The sequence below is a fragment of the Rattus norvegicus genome, chromosome 16, assembly GCF_021556685.1.
Source record: "Rattus norvegicus strain SHRSP/BbbUtx chromosome 16, alternate assembly SHRSP_T2T, whole genome shotgun sequence".
In the NCBI taxonomy this organism is placed as follows: domain Eukaryota; kingdom Metazoa; phylum Chordata; class Mammalia; order Rodentia; family Muridae; genus Rattus; species Rattus norvegicus.
In genome coordinates this window covers 27,903,535-27,919,294 of record NC_141549.1, presented here as the reverse complement: position 1 = coordinate 27,919,294, position 15,760 = coordinate 27,903,535, and the positions used below count along the sequence as shown (strand labels likewise).

At 38.6% G+C, this 15,760-nt stretch overlaps 1 protein-coding gene across 32 annotated transcripts in view; it reads right to left on the bottom strand.

The window, feature by feature from the left end:
* Positions 1–15,760, bottom strand: part of Psd3 (pleckstrin and Sec7 domain containing 3) — a 557,293-nt gene that overhangs the window by 208,519 nt on the left and 333,014 nt on the right. For 19 of the 32 annotated variants that reach the window (XR_015639413.1, XM_087588275.1, XM_087588284.1 and 16 more), the window contains 4 exon segments: positions 10,362–10,568; positions 10,181–10,261; positions 7,780–7,892; positions 5,170–5,228 (listed from right to left, as the gene is read on the bottom strand). Coding sequence is in view for 28 of the 32 variants with exons in the window: in XM_087588275.1 (XP_087444401.1) it covers positions 5,170–5,228; positions 7,780–7,892; positions 10,181–10,261; positions 10,362–10,568 (460 nt within the window). In the remaining 4 variants the exon portion in view is untranslated. 32 annotated transcript variants of the gene reach the window in all.

The window sequence follows — 15,760 nt, the reverse complement described above, 5'->3', positions numbered from 1 at the left end:
CACATGATGAGAGCCTGGCAAGCCATTATGGCTGTGACCTCTAATCAAGAGCAAAGGCATAACACCGTAAGCTATCGGGTCTCATCGTGAGGGGTCTCATATCAGATATTTATACTACAATTCATAAGAGTAGCAAAATTATAGTTATGGTGGCAACAAAATAATTTTATGTTTGGGAGGTCACTTCAAGACAAGGTCACAGAACTAGGAAGGTTGAGAACCACTGTCATAGGGAGAAGAGGCCATATGGAAAGGGTTAACTTAAAGAAATGACACTCACAGTCAACATTCTTTATTAGACTTATAATGTGGGAGAGTTCCATAGCAGGGGACACCAAAAATACAGGACAGAAGAGAGAGAAAGACAGAGGGAAGCTAGGAGGAAGGAAGGGAGGCAAAAGGCTCCTTATAGCAATAACTACAGATGCGGAAACCGCCAAGCACACTAAGTGCGGGGGCTTTGTGCGGAGGGCGGTTAAAGCCTTTGCACGTGGAGAACTTCTGGGAAGTGAAGAGTCGCTTTTCACGAGTGTTTCTCATGCACTAGTGAGTGGCACTCACCCATGCACATCACAGGGCGGCATTAACTGGACTTGGTGAGTCATCAACGTAAGAGGAAGATGTGAAGTTGGGAGGGGGACATGAGACGATACAGAGAAAGTTGGAGGTAAGGAATCGGGTACGGATACGATCATAATTTCATTGTGTACATGTGTGAGTCTTCAAGAATGAAGAAAAACAACACAGTAAAAGAAATAACAACCACTGACGTAACTGAAAGCTCTATAGCTGTCCTCCTGTACTGAAAATAAACCAAATAATTATCTACCATTTAAATTGCTACAAAGAATTTGTTTTACTGGCTGCAAAAGAAACTCACTGCTGTGAAGGAACTCTTCCTATATTTTAATATTAATCTGTTACAAAATGTACACTTAATTCTTTTCCAACCAATGTAGTAGATTTGTTAGGCTCTGCCCTATATTTAATTCATATCTAAAAGCAAAGACAAGTGAGATGATGCCTCATGTTAAACTGTGACCACAGGAGAGCACTTAGTAAGCCAAGGACCAGGGATCCCTATGGGAACCGAGGAAGGCAGGAGCCGCTACCTCTTCTACTACAGCACTTGGTGAGTGGATCCCACCAAGGCTGAGGAGCCCCAAGAGACGCTGGGCAAATTTGCTGCTGAAAATCACAGACGAAGATATTAAAGAGTAAGTTCCTATCACTAAGTTATCTAAGTAACTTCCTCGCTGCAGAGTCTAATCACATTTTGAGTTTGGACAGACACTGGGTTGCATATTTCTTGAGATTTGCTAGCTGTGGATTTGTGGATTTGGTTAACAATGCTCATATTAGCTCATTCTTCAATGCAGGTCACATCTGTGTTTAAGTTTCTTTCCCCAATCACCATCCCATCACCATGAGAATATCAGTCCTATCTGCTCGCCTGTCTTCCGACCAGGCAGCAATCATGCTGGCTGGCAGGGGAAGGCCTGTGGGGATGCTGAATATGCTTCAAATATAAGAGAGATACTTACTCTTAGCCAATAGAACTCATCTTAAACTTTGTCCAAAGAGAAATGATAAAACTTATTCTATGTCAAATATATTCATATATTTATATATATATTTATATATTATAGTGTTTCCAATAAAGTTTAAACAAAAGTGTCAATCTTACTTCCATATTCCAAGCAATTGTAGCATGCTTAGTACTCAGTACAGACGCTTAATCCCATATACATTTTACAGATAATTAAATATTAAAAAAAAACAAAAGGGATTACTGAACGGGTCAGCCATGTTATCACAGCTACAAGGAATTTACTTAATCTACAAGAATGCTCAAAGGCCTGTATAAATAAGATCCTGTTGCTGACATCCTGACAAACCATTCGTTTATATTTTAAAGCAGAGAGTAAATAGCAGCAATGGATTTCTCTGGAGAGAAAAAAATATATATATAATATTTATCTTATCCCGATATATCCTTCATGTTTTTCCTTAGCTTATTTAATGGGGCTTAACTGGAATGCAATGCTAATTTTTAAAACCTTGATGATGCTTTTCTGCAACTGCTTCTCGGTTACCTACTAAATATGCCTTCAGTTAAATGTGATTAATGGTAACCAGCCTAGTCACTATAGGAGCACTGCCTAAATACATCGTTCTCATTGCCAGTGCCTTCCCAAATGGTACAGAACTTAAAACCGTATAGGAACACTGCCAGTGTTCGGTGAGTGAGAGGCTACCTCAGACAAAGACAGGAAAGTGTTGCAGCATGTAATGTGGAGCTGCCTACTAGAAGCTGTTACATTAGTATTCATTCCATCGCATTAGTGAAAACAGCAGGATGAACAAAGGTCTGGACCAATGCATTTGCATAGCATCATTACATAAAGGAAAGACTCACAAAACCAGGCCAAAAACAAAAACAAAAACAAGCCCGAATCGATTAATCTTCCCAGTTAGCCTTTCCCTGTAGGAAGCATGAGGACAAGCTGGATTTAGCATTTCTTAGACAGTCATGCTGCTGTGTAGCGGTTATGGCACAATGGTACAGAAGAGAAGGGAAATGGCTCATTAGTTTTCCCCAAAGGGTTATTCTGGCACTGGAGCAGATGGGATGGTGATGGCCTATGCGGTTAGCAGTGAGGCAAAAGGAAGAAGCAAACACTAGAAAGAATTCACTCATCTTCTGAATGATTCCGCCTCGGAATGGCCATGCTAACCAGTCACACACAGACTAGAATAAATCAGGCAATTATGATGCAAGAGAACCTACATCCAGGATTATAGACACTTACCACCTAGAAGTAAAGTTTATTTTTAAAATGAATCCAGAGGGAAAAATAAGGGAAACAAAAACATTTTCAGATGGTTAGTTCTTATGATAGCAACTATACTTTCTACAGATTCATACTAGTATGCACTGTCTAATAGAGAAAACTACTACACAAAGCATGAGCGCTCAACAGTCCTGGGTATACAGTCCATACTTTACACATTCACCGAAGGCTGACAACTACCCACCCCCAAAATACAATCCAGGCAATGACCTAGAGAATTTACTGTAATTATAATTCCCTCTTTTTATATCAATCACTTGTTACTTTAGACAACTGTTAATTTTCTTTATTTGGGACAACTAGAGGTAACATTAAACTATTTTTCATCCCAGGTGCAAAGGAAAGGAAATAACTTCTTGTTTACTTGCTTCTCTTTGCTTGGCAGTGAACCTCTAAGCTGCCTTTGCTGGCCTTGAACTCTCAATGCTCCTATCTCAGTTCCCCAACATCTGAGATGCCGAGAGTGTGTCGCATGCCCAATGCATGCTGCTTTGCTGAACTGCCTTCATTCCTCAAGAGATCTGAAGCTGGAATTAGACAGATGGTCTAGCCCTCATGATTCTGAAGCTGTGGTGACAGACCAGGATATCCACAGTGTGGCAGCATTCACACAGCGGGTGACATGAATAAAAATTAGACCTTTCATCCATTCTTGCTACTTTATTTCAAATTATTATGTGCAGTAAGATGTATGCTTAGCTCAAAGTATTATTAAAACATTATTAGTGTTTTCAAAGCAATCCATGACTTAATAATAAATATCTCAAATCTAACAAATTTTATGGATATTGTACAATAACCTCCACATGTTTCAACAAGAATGAAATATTAGTACATTTTCCCCATTATCAGACATTTCTCAAAAAACGAAAAACACACCATTTTATGTTGGTGGAACTTCAAAAACATCTATATGAAGAGGCTTCTTTAAGCCGAAAGTCACTGGATAAGTCAATGTCACATGGGCACATCTAAACTTGAAATGACCCTTTTTGACAAAAAAAGTTAAGCAAACAAAGTATGAAGTGGAAGGGAAAGAGGGACAGGAGGTACCTTTCATCACGGAACTCATAGAATCATGTTGTAAATACACCTACTGTCTGTCCATAGGAAGGGAGTGCATAACCCAGGGCCTGGTCTTCCACTTAACCAGACAGAGAAAAGCTGGATACAAATGCTTCAAGGTGCTCACTTAGGGAGCTGTTACACCATTTCTGTGTGACATGTCATTACCCTACTATCCAAGACGTCTTCATGGAAGTTCTAGATTCATAATGGGCATGATTTCTAGACACCTGTTACATGTCTGCAGCCTACCAAATTATTATAAATTATCCTTCAAAAATTGCAAAAGAGAACCTCTGAGTACTTTTACATTGGTTAAGATTGCATTAACAGTATGATCTATCATTCAATTTCCCCTTTTCTGGGCTGATGGGGGAACCCTTTCTCCACCCTAGTCCTTGGAAATAGCTGGTTCAACTTAGAGATCACAGAAAGCTGCCCACTAACTTCTTTACTTCTTTACAGCTCTGAAGCATCAAGAAAACTGTGTGATCTTCTGGAAACCTGGAAAAGGACAGTTGCTATACAGTAGTCATATTCAGACAGCTTCTAAGATCATGAAGTAAAATACATTATGTCAAGGGCTGATATATTTAATCATATAAAAACTTGATTTTTTTCCTTCCAAAATATATGAACCTAGAACTTTGTTCGAAATAAATATAGATTAGTTTATATTTACTTAAAATATTTTCATTTTCTCAAAGGTAAAGTTGATGATTAAAATGATAAAAGATTCATTTCTATTACAGGCAATAGTTTATACATTATAAATTTATGAAGTGTATGCTTCATTTTAAACAGGTGATGGAATAGTTGCTTTTGTGATGGGTTTTATTTGATATTGTAGCTAATTAACAAAACAGATGAGTTGCAGAATTCAGAAAAGACAAAATAGTTATACCTATTAAAACTTAAACGCCAGTTTCAGCTCTAACTCACACTGTCTTTCCAACATTACTTATCAAGCACTGGAATACCTAGCTACGAGATGACAAAGCAAAATCCCAAACAAGACTTCTGTCTGCCATCTGGTGGAGGAACCTAGAACAGAGTACACACATGAAGACCGCGCTAGCCTGTGGATACTTCTTTTTCTTCTTTTGGAAAATGCATTACATTTATCTACTTGGGAATGCTCTATGGACCAAGGCAAGGAGGAGCAGAGGAAACGATGTGTACCTGAAAAGCAAAGACAAGGTCGTGGTGCTGCGGCTCGGATGAGACAGCACCATAAGCGCACACTTACGTGGCCGTGCAGATCCGTGTTGAGGAGCATCAGCGCACAGGTGAGGCAATGAACTCCATCTGCGGAAGAACACGGCCCACGGTTAACACAGCGCATTCCAAGGCCTGAAAACCCAGAGCTGTCCTAGACAGAGCTGCCTTTGTTTGCAGAGCGTGAGTGGATGAGTTAAATCATAAACTTCCGGTGTACCTCTACGGGTGAATCAGTACCGGCTCTCTGCCGAGCAACTTGGCTTCACGTGTGCAAGGACTGAATCAGTGCCCTTTACCACAGCAACTAGTCTGAGGCTTTACAGCACGGAAACAACCAAGGATCGACATAAATACAGAGTCACAGAGACGAGCATTGTTTATCATGGCACACAGATGACTCTTCAGAAACAAAACTATAATATTGACGACATTAGGAATGTTTTACAGGAACACAGGCTAAGGTGGACAGACAGTTGATAGCTAGTATGAGAAACATACTGTGTGCACTATGATTCCATCAAATGTAAGTATTTCTAGAAGAATCCATCAAAATATCTGGATCACAAAACATTTCTTTTGATTTATATTTTCTCAATTTTCTGTAGCTTATGATATCAAACTGAAAATAAATCATTTAATACAGAAAAATAAAGGCCATTTTAGATAGAACTTTTGCCCCCTGCGATTTTGTGGATAAAGCCAAAAGTGAAACAATGAAATACTCTGGGAGAGCTAAAAATTAAATATTCAGAAGAAATGTGCCCAAAGCCTGAAATAACATTTCATACTTAAATGGGATTATCGCTTTCATCTTACTTTATACAGTAAAATAAAACTATAAATAGCTAAACATCTTATCTCCAAATATCAGAATTAGCTCTTCTCTTTACTAATTCTTAACCCAAGTATAACAAACTGATGAAAAAGTTTTAGATAAAGTGAAAACCATATTAATTTATGCCAAACATTCAGGAAAGAGCTTGTTTTCGAAAGCAAATCTTTACTTTGGTAATTGGTTTCTATGTCATTTATATTCCTAGCAGCATATTTAGTCCCATTCCCTTTGCTTCTCATACATTCAAACTGACTCTGGAATCACTGTAAAAGACAGCAGCCAATACACAAACGCCCTTGTCGGGAGCATGTACCGACACCCTGCAAGCCTCGCTGTATGCAAGCATGTTAGCATTACCTGTATGCATGTTAACATTACCTGTATGCAAGCATGTTAGCATTACCTGTATGCATGTTAGCATTACCTGTATGCAAGCATGTTAGCATTACCTGTATGCATGTTAACATTACCTGTATGCAAGCATGTTAGCATTACCTGTATGCATGTTAGCATTACCTGTATGCATGTTAACATTACCTGTATGCAAGCATGTTAGCATTACCTGTATGCATGTTAGCATTACCTGTATGCAAGCATGTTAGCATTACCTGTATGCATGTTAGCATTACCTGTATGCAAGCATGTTAGCATTACCTGTATGCATGTTAACATTACCTGTATGCAAGCATGTTAGCATTACCTGTATGCAAGCATGTTAGCATTACCTGTATGCAAGCATGTTAGCATTACCTGTATGCATGTTAACATTACCTGTATGCAAGCATGTTAGCATTACCTGTATGCAAGCATGTTAGCATTACCTGTATGCAAGCATGTTAGCATTACCTGTATGCAAGCATGTTAGCATTACCTGTATGCAAGCATGTTAGCATTACCTGCGAGGGGAATGAAAACAGCCCTCTTCCACCTCTGAGTTTCTCTAGCTGGTGCTGACCCCGCGGTATGAATGGTCCAAGCAGTACCAGTTCACACACAAGGCCGTGACATTGGTGACCGAGTACTGAGCTCATCGCTGCAGCCTGAGGGAGTGGGCTGAGCGGGGACGTTGGTAACTGGCAGTCTCTATTCCTTGTCCATCTTAACAATTTACTCCAGAATGGATGCATTTTTGAGAAATTTCCCATTTAAATATAAGTATGTTTCACATAAAACTTGAAATCATCCAGGTCTTCAGTATTTTAAATGAAAACAGACCCTCCTTCAGGTAGAACTGTGGCTAAGAACAGCTAAATTTCACTTCACACTGTAAAAACAGTGCCACAAACAAACGCATACTCCATTAAGGCCATAGGTGAAAGGCGGCTATAAAGACTTCAATTAATAATAAACAAGAGCACCGAAGATTCAGCAGAGTCCCGTTAAGATATATAAATATACAGAATATATGACTGGCTAAACACCCATGGATTTCAAGAAGTATAGGGTGACCATAGAAGACAGAGGAGGCCAATAATGAATTACTAACTGCTTTGCACATAACATCCCTGAATGTCCAAGCAGAGCCCAGAAAGAACACACATAAAGCATACTGTCAAACGAGGAATTTTTAAAAAGAATAAAGAAATATGTTGCCATTAAACCTTTCTTAAAAAGATAACGACATGAGAAACCAAAACAAAAGGCAAACAGCACGAAATGAAAGTAGTGATTTCAACTTGCACTTCAATAAATGACCGAGGAGGTAAATTAAATATAACTTGTGTTTTTACATTAAAGCACAACTTTTATAATGAGGAAAATAACCACAGTCGTGAAAGACTTGCAAGCTTCCCATTAGATTACCTTTTGAGGTGATAGTGTCTGGATTACAAGAAAAATATCTATTGGAGAAGTGTATTAATATTCGCTCACGTTCCTGGGTTTCTCCGACAAGAGAAAATGCTTTTAAAAAATACCTGAGAAAGAACAATAAAGGAGAAAAATGTTTAAGATGTTCACATTTTGTTATATTTGACAATTAACTTGTAAATGTAAAGAATGTAAAGAACTAATTATACAATAACACCCTACAATCATATCTCCCTATTCTCTAAAATATTCACTGGATGGTTACTAAATAAACAGATTGATATTTAAATGCCATAAAAACAATGTCCATAGGAGTGATGTCTTAGCAGGTAAAACCCACACAAGCCTGCAGACCAGAGTGTGGATTTCCTATGAAAAGCAGGATTTGCTAGCATGCACCTGCACTCCCAGAACTCCTACAGGTAAGTGAGTTTAAGACAGAAGAATTGCTCAGTTCTCAGGCCAGACACCTAGAGAACTCAACATAGCAGCCGAAACAAGAATGGAGGCCTGTCTCAAAAACAAAATGAAAGATAAGTATCAAAACTGTCCTCTAATCTCCATGTTTGCTGTAGCACATGCCTGCCTATATTTACCCAAATACATCAAATACTATACCTACATAGACACATACGCTCACAAGCACACACCAAAAATAATAGAATAATCCATGAACTATGTCAGGGTAAGGACAGAAAGGTTAATAGACTGAGAAAGCCTGAGTACCACAGGTGACTTACAATTGCAATTGTCAAATAGTTGGTCTTAAAAGATCAATCAAAAGCTTAAAAAAAGAGACACTAATGACTCAAGGCATAGTCATACAAGCTCTGTGTTAAAATTCCACATATTAAGGTTCTTCAGTCAGGTAATCTCCACATGTGGACTACTAAAATGTCAGGTACACTGCTTCATACACAGCCAATCTATGTTCACTTATTTTGCCTGTTTTCCCATCATCATTGATAGATACACGAAAAGGAAATTGGGAAATAAATCCTTAAGCTGTTCCTTAAGGAATCAAGCCGTATGTAATGTACAAAAATAGTAACTATCATAAAGTTTTTGCAGTAAGCCTAAATTTTATGAAAATTCTGTTTTCTTTCTTACTAGACATTTGTACTCCATTATCCTAAAGCACCCTGATCGCTATTTCCTTGTAAGCTTTGAAATGAACTCATAATGGCAGAGCACAGATTAACTTGTTCCTGTATCTCACACGTTTTCACTGAATAACGAGAGCAGCCTGCACGCCACTCTAACACAGTCACCATCCCTTCACCCCCGGGCTTTTAAAATTAAAGGGGTATACTAGATTATCAAAACTCTCTGAGGTCCTAAGACTAAATGCTCACCGGGTTTTATGTTCAGTGGCTCAAGTGTTGAAAGTGGGTATTGGTGTGCCTTCATTTGAATCACTCAGCCTAAAGCAGATATGGCAATCTGTTTCACATATGCACTCTTCACATTCTAGTCACTGAGTTATTTTTATCCCATTCAAGAATTTAATAACAAAATATCAATTGAAAATATTTTGTATTTACTATGTTAAGTAAATACTTACGGGACAAAGGCTTCTAATTTCACAGTCAGTAAACTATAATCTTTTTAACCAATAAGACTGCAAACTTCTTCTTCAACAGAATTGAAAGTAGGGTCTCAAGAAGGAATGTATGTGCCTATGTTGACTGCAGTCTTATTCGTATTAAAGAAAACGAGGACTGCAAGTGAATAAGAAATCAGTGCTAATTCTATACAGTGGAGTATTAGCTCAGCTTAGGAGAAGGAAACCCTGTCATCAAGTACAATATACATGAACTCTGAGGACATCATACCTGGCAAGCTCCCCAAACAAAAAACTATTGTATGATGCCAAGTATATTAAGTATTCATCATAGTCAAAAGAATGGTTTCTATAGAAAGAGAGTTATCTGGCATAGAGTTTTAGGTACAAGATGAACAGAGTGAAAGTCACTATTGGCTGGCAGCTGTCCATCTGTCCATCATTATGGATGTATCAGTGATGGTGCCCTTAAAATGGTTAATAATTCAGTTACATAGATTTTACCATAATAGAAAATTAAAGGAAAACCCTTAATGGAGACCCCCCCCCGCAATGATTTGCTTTCAGGCCATATTCCAGTATGCTATATGAACTCAACTTTATTACTACATGCTGGGTATCAGTTCATGTTTATGTCATGGTTTCGTTATTCTCTGTTATCATAAGCATGACATTTTTCTTATTCTCTGTTTAGGATATAGATTATCATCTAAACTCACAAAGCAAATAGAACTGGCATGAAATATCAGATTCTAGCCATAAGATATTGCTTCCTCTGCTAAGAAGTCATGACTTGAGGTGATGACGAAAAGAAGTAATGTTTCAACATACCTGAGAGACTGATCCAGCGTCATCCCTGTGAAATCAAAAAACTTCAGATACTCTTCTGCAACTAGCTTGCTAAATTCGTTGCTATAAGGAAACAGAGCAGAGTTTATTGAACTGACAACTACATTAAAAAAAAAAAACACAGGATAAAAAGTTCAGTGAAATACCAGACTCAAGAACATACTTTTTGCCTAGATGTTTTGCAACGTCCGATCTTTTGAATCTGTCTAGATGATACAAGCGTTTGGCCAATCTTTTAGCTGCTTCCACATTGCTGTTAGTGCCATTGCTAAGATTCTCTGTGGTCTCCTTTTCCAGAATTTCAGTGCTCCCCATTTCAGAATTACCATCTAGTCGTGTTGGTTTCCCCTTATCAAAGCAATAGCCACTACTTTAAAAAGAAAGAAAGAAAGAAAAATAGAAAAACATTTGTATGGCCAAAGAGAAATAATAGATGAAGTTATTATGACAATGTAAAATCAACTATATAAATAGCTTTCAATAACATTGTTTTCTATTTAAATATTTGACAACAATGATTTGGTTACTATATTTTTAAAGACTATAAAACTAAATGCCTAAGCCAGGTGTTCTCAATGTCTCTAATGATGCTACCTTTTAATATAGTTCCTCATGTTATAGTCCCCAACATTAAAATTATGTTCATTGATACTTCATAGCTATAATTTTGGTACTGTTAGGAATTGCCATGTAACTATCTGTGTTTTCAGTTAGTCTTAGGTGACCTAGGAAAGATTTGTTCAGCACCCCTAAGGGGTAATAACACACAGGTTGAGAACCTGTGGGCTAAGCCCTAAACAAATGGTTTTGATTCTAGGACCTTAACATTTTTAATTGGTGAGAACGCCAACAAGTTTCTTTATAATGTCAATTTTATCTATTGATATGCATCATATTGGTAAATAAAAAAAATATAAAGCATAATATATTCAGAAATAATTCATTTTACATAATACAATACATTTCTACCCAAAAAACCACTATTTCTAAAATAATATAAAATTCAATGATTTACAATTTTTACAAATTGGTTAGCTTTAACAGGACAACAAGACCCTCAGGGCCACCTGTTGTTTACACCTCTTGTTGTTTTTAATGAAGTATTTTAAGAAAACTCTGTCTTCACAGATACCTAAGGACAAGATTATATTTTATGACCCTTTTGAATAACTGATGTTATGATATGTGATATCTTATGTGTTTTGTCTTTTTCTCCCCTACACCTCGAAGTGGATCTTTTATGCAGGTGTGATTTTCTACTACTATGTCTTGTTCTTTTAGAAAGTATTTGTAAGCATATTTCATCATACAATATTAGAAAGTGTCGTGTTAATGTCATCACGATCCTCAGAAGAGCTGTTCAGCACTGTAAAACTGCTAAACTACTGGTGAGTTAGGTTGCTTTCCAGAATTATGACTCAACAGGGATTGTAAGTGAGATCTCAAGGAGGGATATATGTGCCTCTGTTCATGACAATCGTGTTCACAATGGATAAAATGTGGATGGAGCCCAAGTAACTATTGATGGATGAGTGGGTAAGAAACAGTGACATCTGATCAACAGGAACCAAACAGCTACTCTAAGGGGCTCTAAGAGTAGGGGGCAGAGGCCGAGCTCTTAAGTCACATTGCCTTTTACACCCACCTATGTGAAAATGTATTCCAGTGCACATGTCAACTTACTTGTTCCTGGAAAGAAATCCACAGGGGAAATCCAGAGTATAAAATAGAGGAGGACCAACCCATATTTTCATCTTTAAGTCAAATTACAAACCATTATCAATTGCAAACAATGAGCTATTCAGAAATATACAAATCAGAATTCATGATCATCTTTCTTAAACAATAAGCAGCCTTCCATTTCCAACAGAAAAGGTATACCAATAACAACAAAGTGCTTTCTTATGATGAGCATTTCATTAAAATGAATATTTCAAGGGTTGTCTCCTGAATTCACTTAGAAAGTTAAAACTGTCAATCATTTTCTGAAAAACCTATATTAATTAGAACCTACTTATATAAATAAACTCTTAGAAATTTCCTAGTAAGGAAATGAATAGATTTTAGCCACAAAAATAGTAGAATGTAAACTATGTATACCAAGAACAATGTTGGTTACAATCAAGTTAGTTACAGGCACGCGCGCGCACACACACACTCACACACACACACACACACTTACTTTCTGGAGTTGTGTTTTCCTACATATTCCAATAATGTACTAAAAACAAATGCCAAAGAATCTTCTTTACCAGTACATCACTAACAACTGTTAATTTCTCAGCATGTCCACGGCTTCTTTTATTAATCACTCCATGCAGCTTTAATTACTTGACAAATTCAACAGATTGATCTTGTTCAGACCCAATTACAAAACTGAAAACCTCCTAATAAAGCTCTGCTCGTTTTTCTCGAAGTCCTCGTGCCACACATCTGCTTCTTCCTTCTTCCTCTTGCCCAACCTAGCTTACTTCATCTTCTTCACGGGGGCAGGAAAGGCGCCATTTTAGAATCTATGTAATCACACTTTTCTGAATCCTCTTTTAGAACAATGAACAAGTAACATCATAAATCAACACAACATCATGACCTTGATACACACTTACCAGCAATGGAGGCGGCACAATATTAGGCCCATGACAACTGCTAGGGCATTCCTGGCCCACACATCTTACAGAGCCTCCTCCTTCTTCCTGTTCTTCACTTTAACTCCAGTTCCACTCATCTACCCAGCCTTCCAAGGACCCGACTCCCTGTGAGGTCATGTTACTATGACCTCACATTCTTAGCCCTGTTTACTGTTAGGCATTCTGTAATGCTTTCACAACCACATATAAACAGGAGTCAGAACATAGGATCCACTGTGTATGGTGGGAATAAAACACAAAGCAGTCCTGCCTTGTTCATACTTGATACAGCAGACTGTAGGATCCCTCAGGGAGATAACACCCCATTCTTTTTTCTTAAATACACAAAACAGGGTTCCTCTAGTCTGTTGCATACCAGATGTTTCAGTAGTTAGATGTCTCCCTTTCCAGCCTACTCCTCTTTTTGCCTTTGCAATCTCATGAAGTAAGATCTCTACCAATTACTTGTGTCTCCCCATCCCTGTACTCTAGGAAACACTTCAATGGGTCCTTTATTTACCACAGCCAAGTAACTATGGCAACTCTCAACAATCCAGAGCAGATCTTGGAGTCTGATCACTGTGCCTTCACAAAGCATTTGTATTTAACAGATTATTAGATATTCCAAATAAAAGTAACAAGTGCCTGGGTGTCTAAGTTTCAGGTAAGTATAAAACAGTGTTTCATGTACACATATCTAACAACTCTATCAAATATTGAAAGAATCAGTTTTTAAATTATTGTTTATCTGAAACTCCAGATTAACTGGGAATTCTACATCTTGTCTGGCAACCTTATTTCCTAAAACGTTTCTTAAAAACTTAGAGCGGCCGCCCTCATGGAGAGCTCAAACGCAGCCCCGCAGGAGCAACTTCAGTGACGGGACTACAGGTAAGACCAACTTTTCTGCTCCAAGTGACCTGCCTGGTGGACTCAGGACACACAAAGGCAAAATTCCTCTGGGACCAGATCCTTACGGATTTTAGCTGGAGTCCTAAACTCTCTGATCCCGGCCCACAGCTCCCTGCTCCCAAACACCTTGGGAGAGAGAGCTTACTGCCCAGAAAGGTGGGCACTCCTGAGACTGCAGAGCAGGAGAGACCACCAATACTGCCCACCCCTGCCCACATCCCTGGCCCAAGAGGAAACTGTATAGGGGCTCTGGAAACAGTAAGATAGGGGCACTCAAGCGGCAGGTCCCCTACAGTCCGGACACCGCCCGGATCTGAAGGGACCTGGTCAACAGCTCCCTGCACCGAAATCCCATGGGAAGGAGAGCTAAACCTTCACAGGGGCAGACATGCCTCAGAAGCCAGAAGAGACTACACTCTGCCCACATTTCTGACTCCAGAGGAAAACACCTAACACCAGGGTGCACAGGGACCCAGGAAAAGGCGGGGCAGGCCCTTCTGGTTGTCTCCCTCACAGAGAGCTGAAAAGCAGCACCCCAGGAGCAACTTCAGCCCCAGGACCAGAGGTAAGAACAACTTTTCTGCTGCAAGTGACCTGCGTGGTGGACTCAGGACACACACCCACAGGAACACCTGAACACCTGTAGACAGGAAAGACTACACGCCTGAAAGCAGAACACTCTGTTCCCATAACTGGCTGAAAGGAGACAGGAAAACAGGTCTACAGCACTCCTGACATACAGGCCTATAGGACGGTCTAGCCACTGTCAGAAATAGCAGAACAAGAACACCAGAGACAACCTGAAGGCGAGAGGCAAGCCCAGGAACGCAAGCAACAGAAACCCAGACTACATGGCATCATCGGAGCCCAATTCTCCCACCAAAGCAAACACTGAATATCCAAACACACCAGAAAAGCAAGATCTTGATTTTAAATCACATTTGACCAGGATGATGGAGGACTTCAGAAAGACATAAAGAACTCCCTTAGAGAAATGCAGGAAAACATAAACAAATATAAGCCTATAGAGAGGAATCACAAAAATCCCTGAAAGAATTCCAGGAAACACAATCAAACAGTTGAAGGAATTAAAAATGGAAATAGAAGGAATAAAGAAAGCACAAAGGGAGACAACCCTGCATATAGAAAACCAAAAGAAGAGACAAGGAGCCATAGATACAAGCTTCACCAACAGAATACAAGAGATAGAAGAGAGAATCTCAGGAGCAGAAGATTCCATAGAAATCATTGACTCAACAGTCAAAGATAATGTAAAGCGGAAAAAGCTACTGGTCCAAAACATACATGAAATCCAGGACTCAATGAGAAGATCAAACCTAAGGATAATAGGTATAGAAGAGAGTGAAGACTCCCAGCTCAAAGGACCAGTAAATATCTTCAACAAAATCATAGAAGAAAACTTCCCTAACCAAAAGAAAGAGATGCCCATAAACGTACAAGAATCCTACAGAACTCCAAATAGATTGGACCAGAAAAGAAACTACTCCTTTCACATAATAGTCAAAACACCAAATGCACAAAATAAAGAAAGAATATTAAAAGCAGGAAGGGAAAAAGGTCAAGTAACATATAAAGGCAGACCTATCAGAATCACACCAGATTTCTCACTAGAGACTATGAAAGCCAGAGATCCTGAACAGATGTCATACAGTCCCTAAGAGAACACAAATTCCAGCCCAGCTTACTGTATCCAGCAAAACTCTCAATTAACATAGATGGAAAAACCAAGACAGTCCATGATAAAACCAAATTTACAAAGAATCTTTCTACAAATCCAGTCCTACAAAAGTATAATAAATGGTAAAGCCCAACATAAGGAGGCAAGCTACACCCTAGAAAAAGTAAGAAACTAAACATCTTGGCAACAAAACAAAGAGAAGAAAACCACACAAACATAACCTCACATCCAAATATGAATATAACAAGAAGCAAAAATCGCTATTCCTTAATATCTCTCAACATCAATGGACTCAATTCCCCAATAAAAAGACAAAAGAATAAC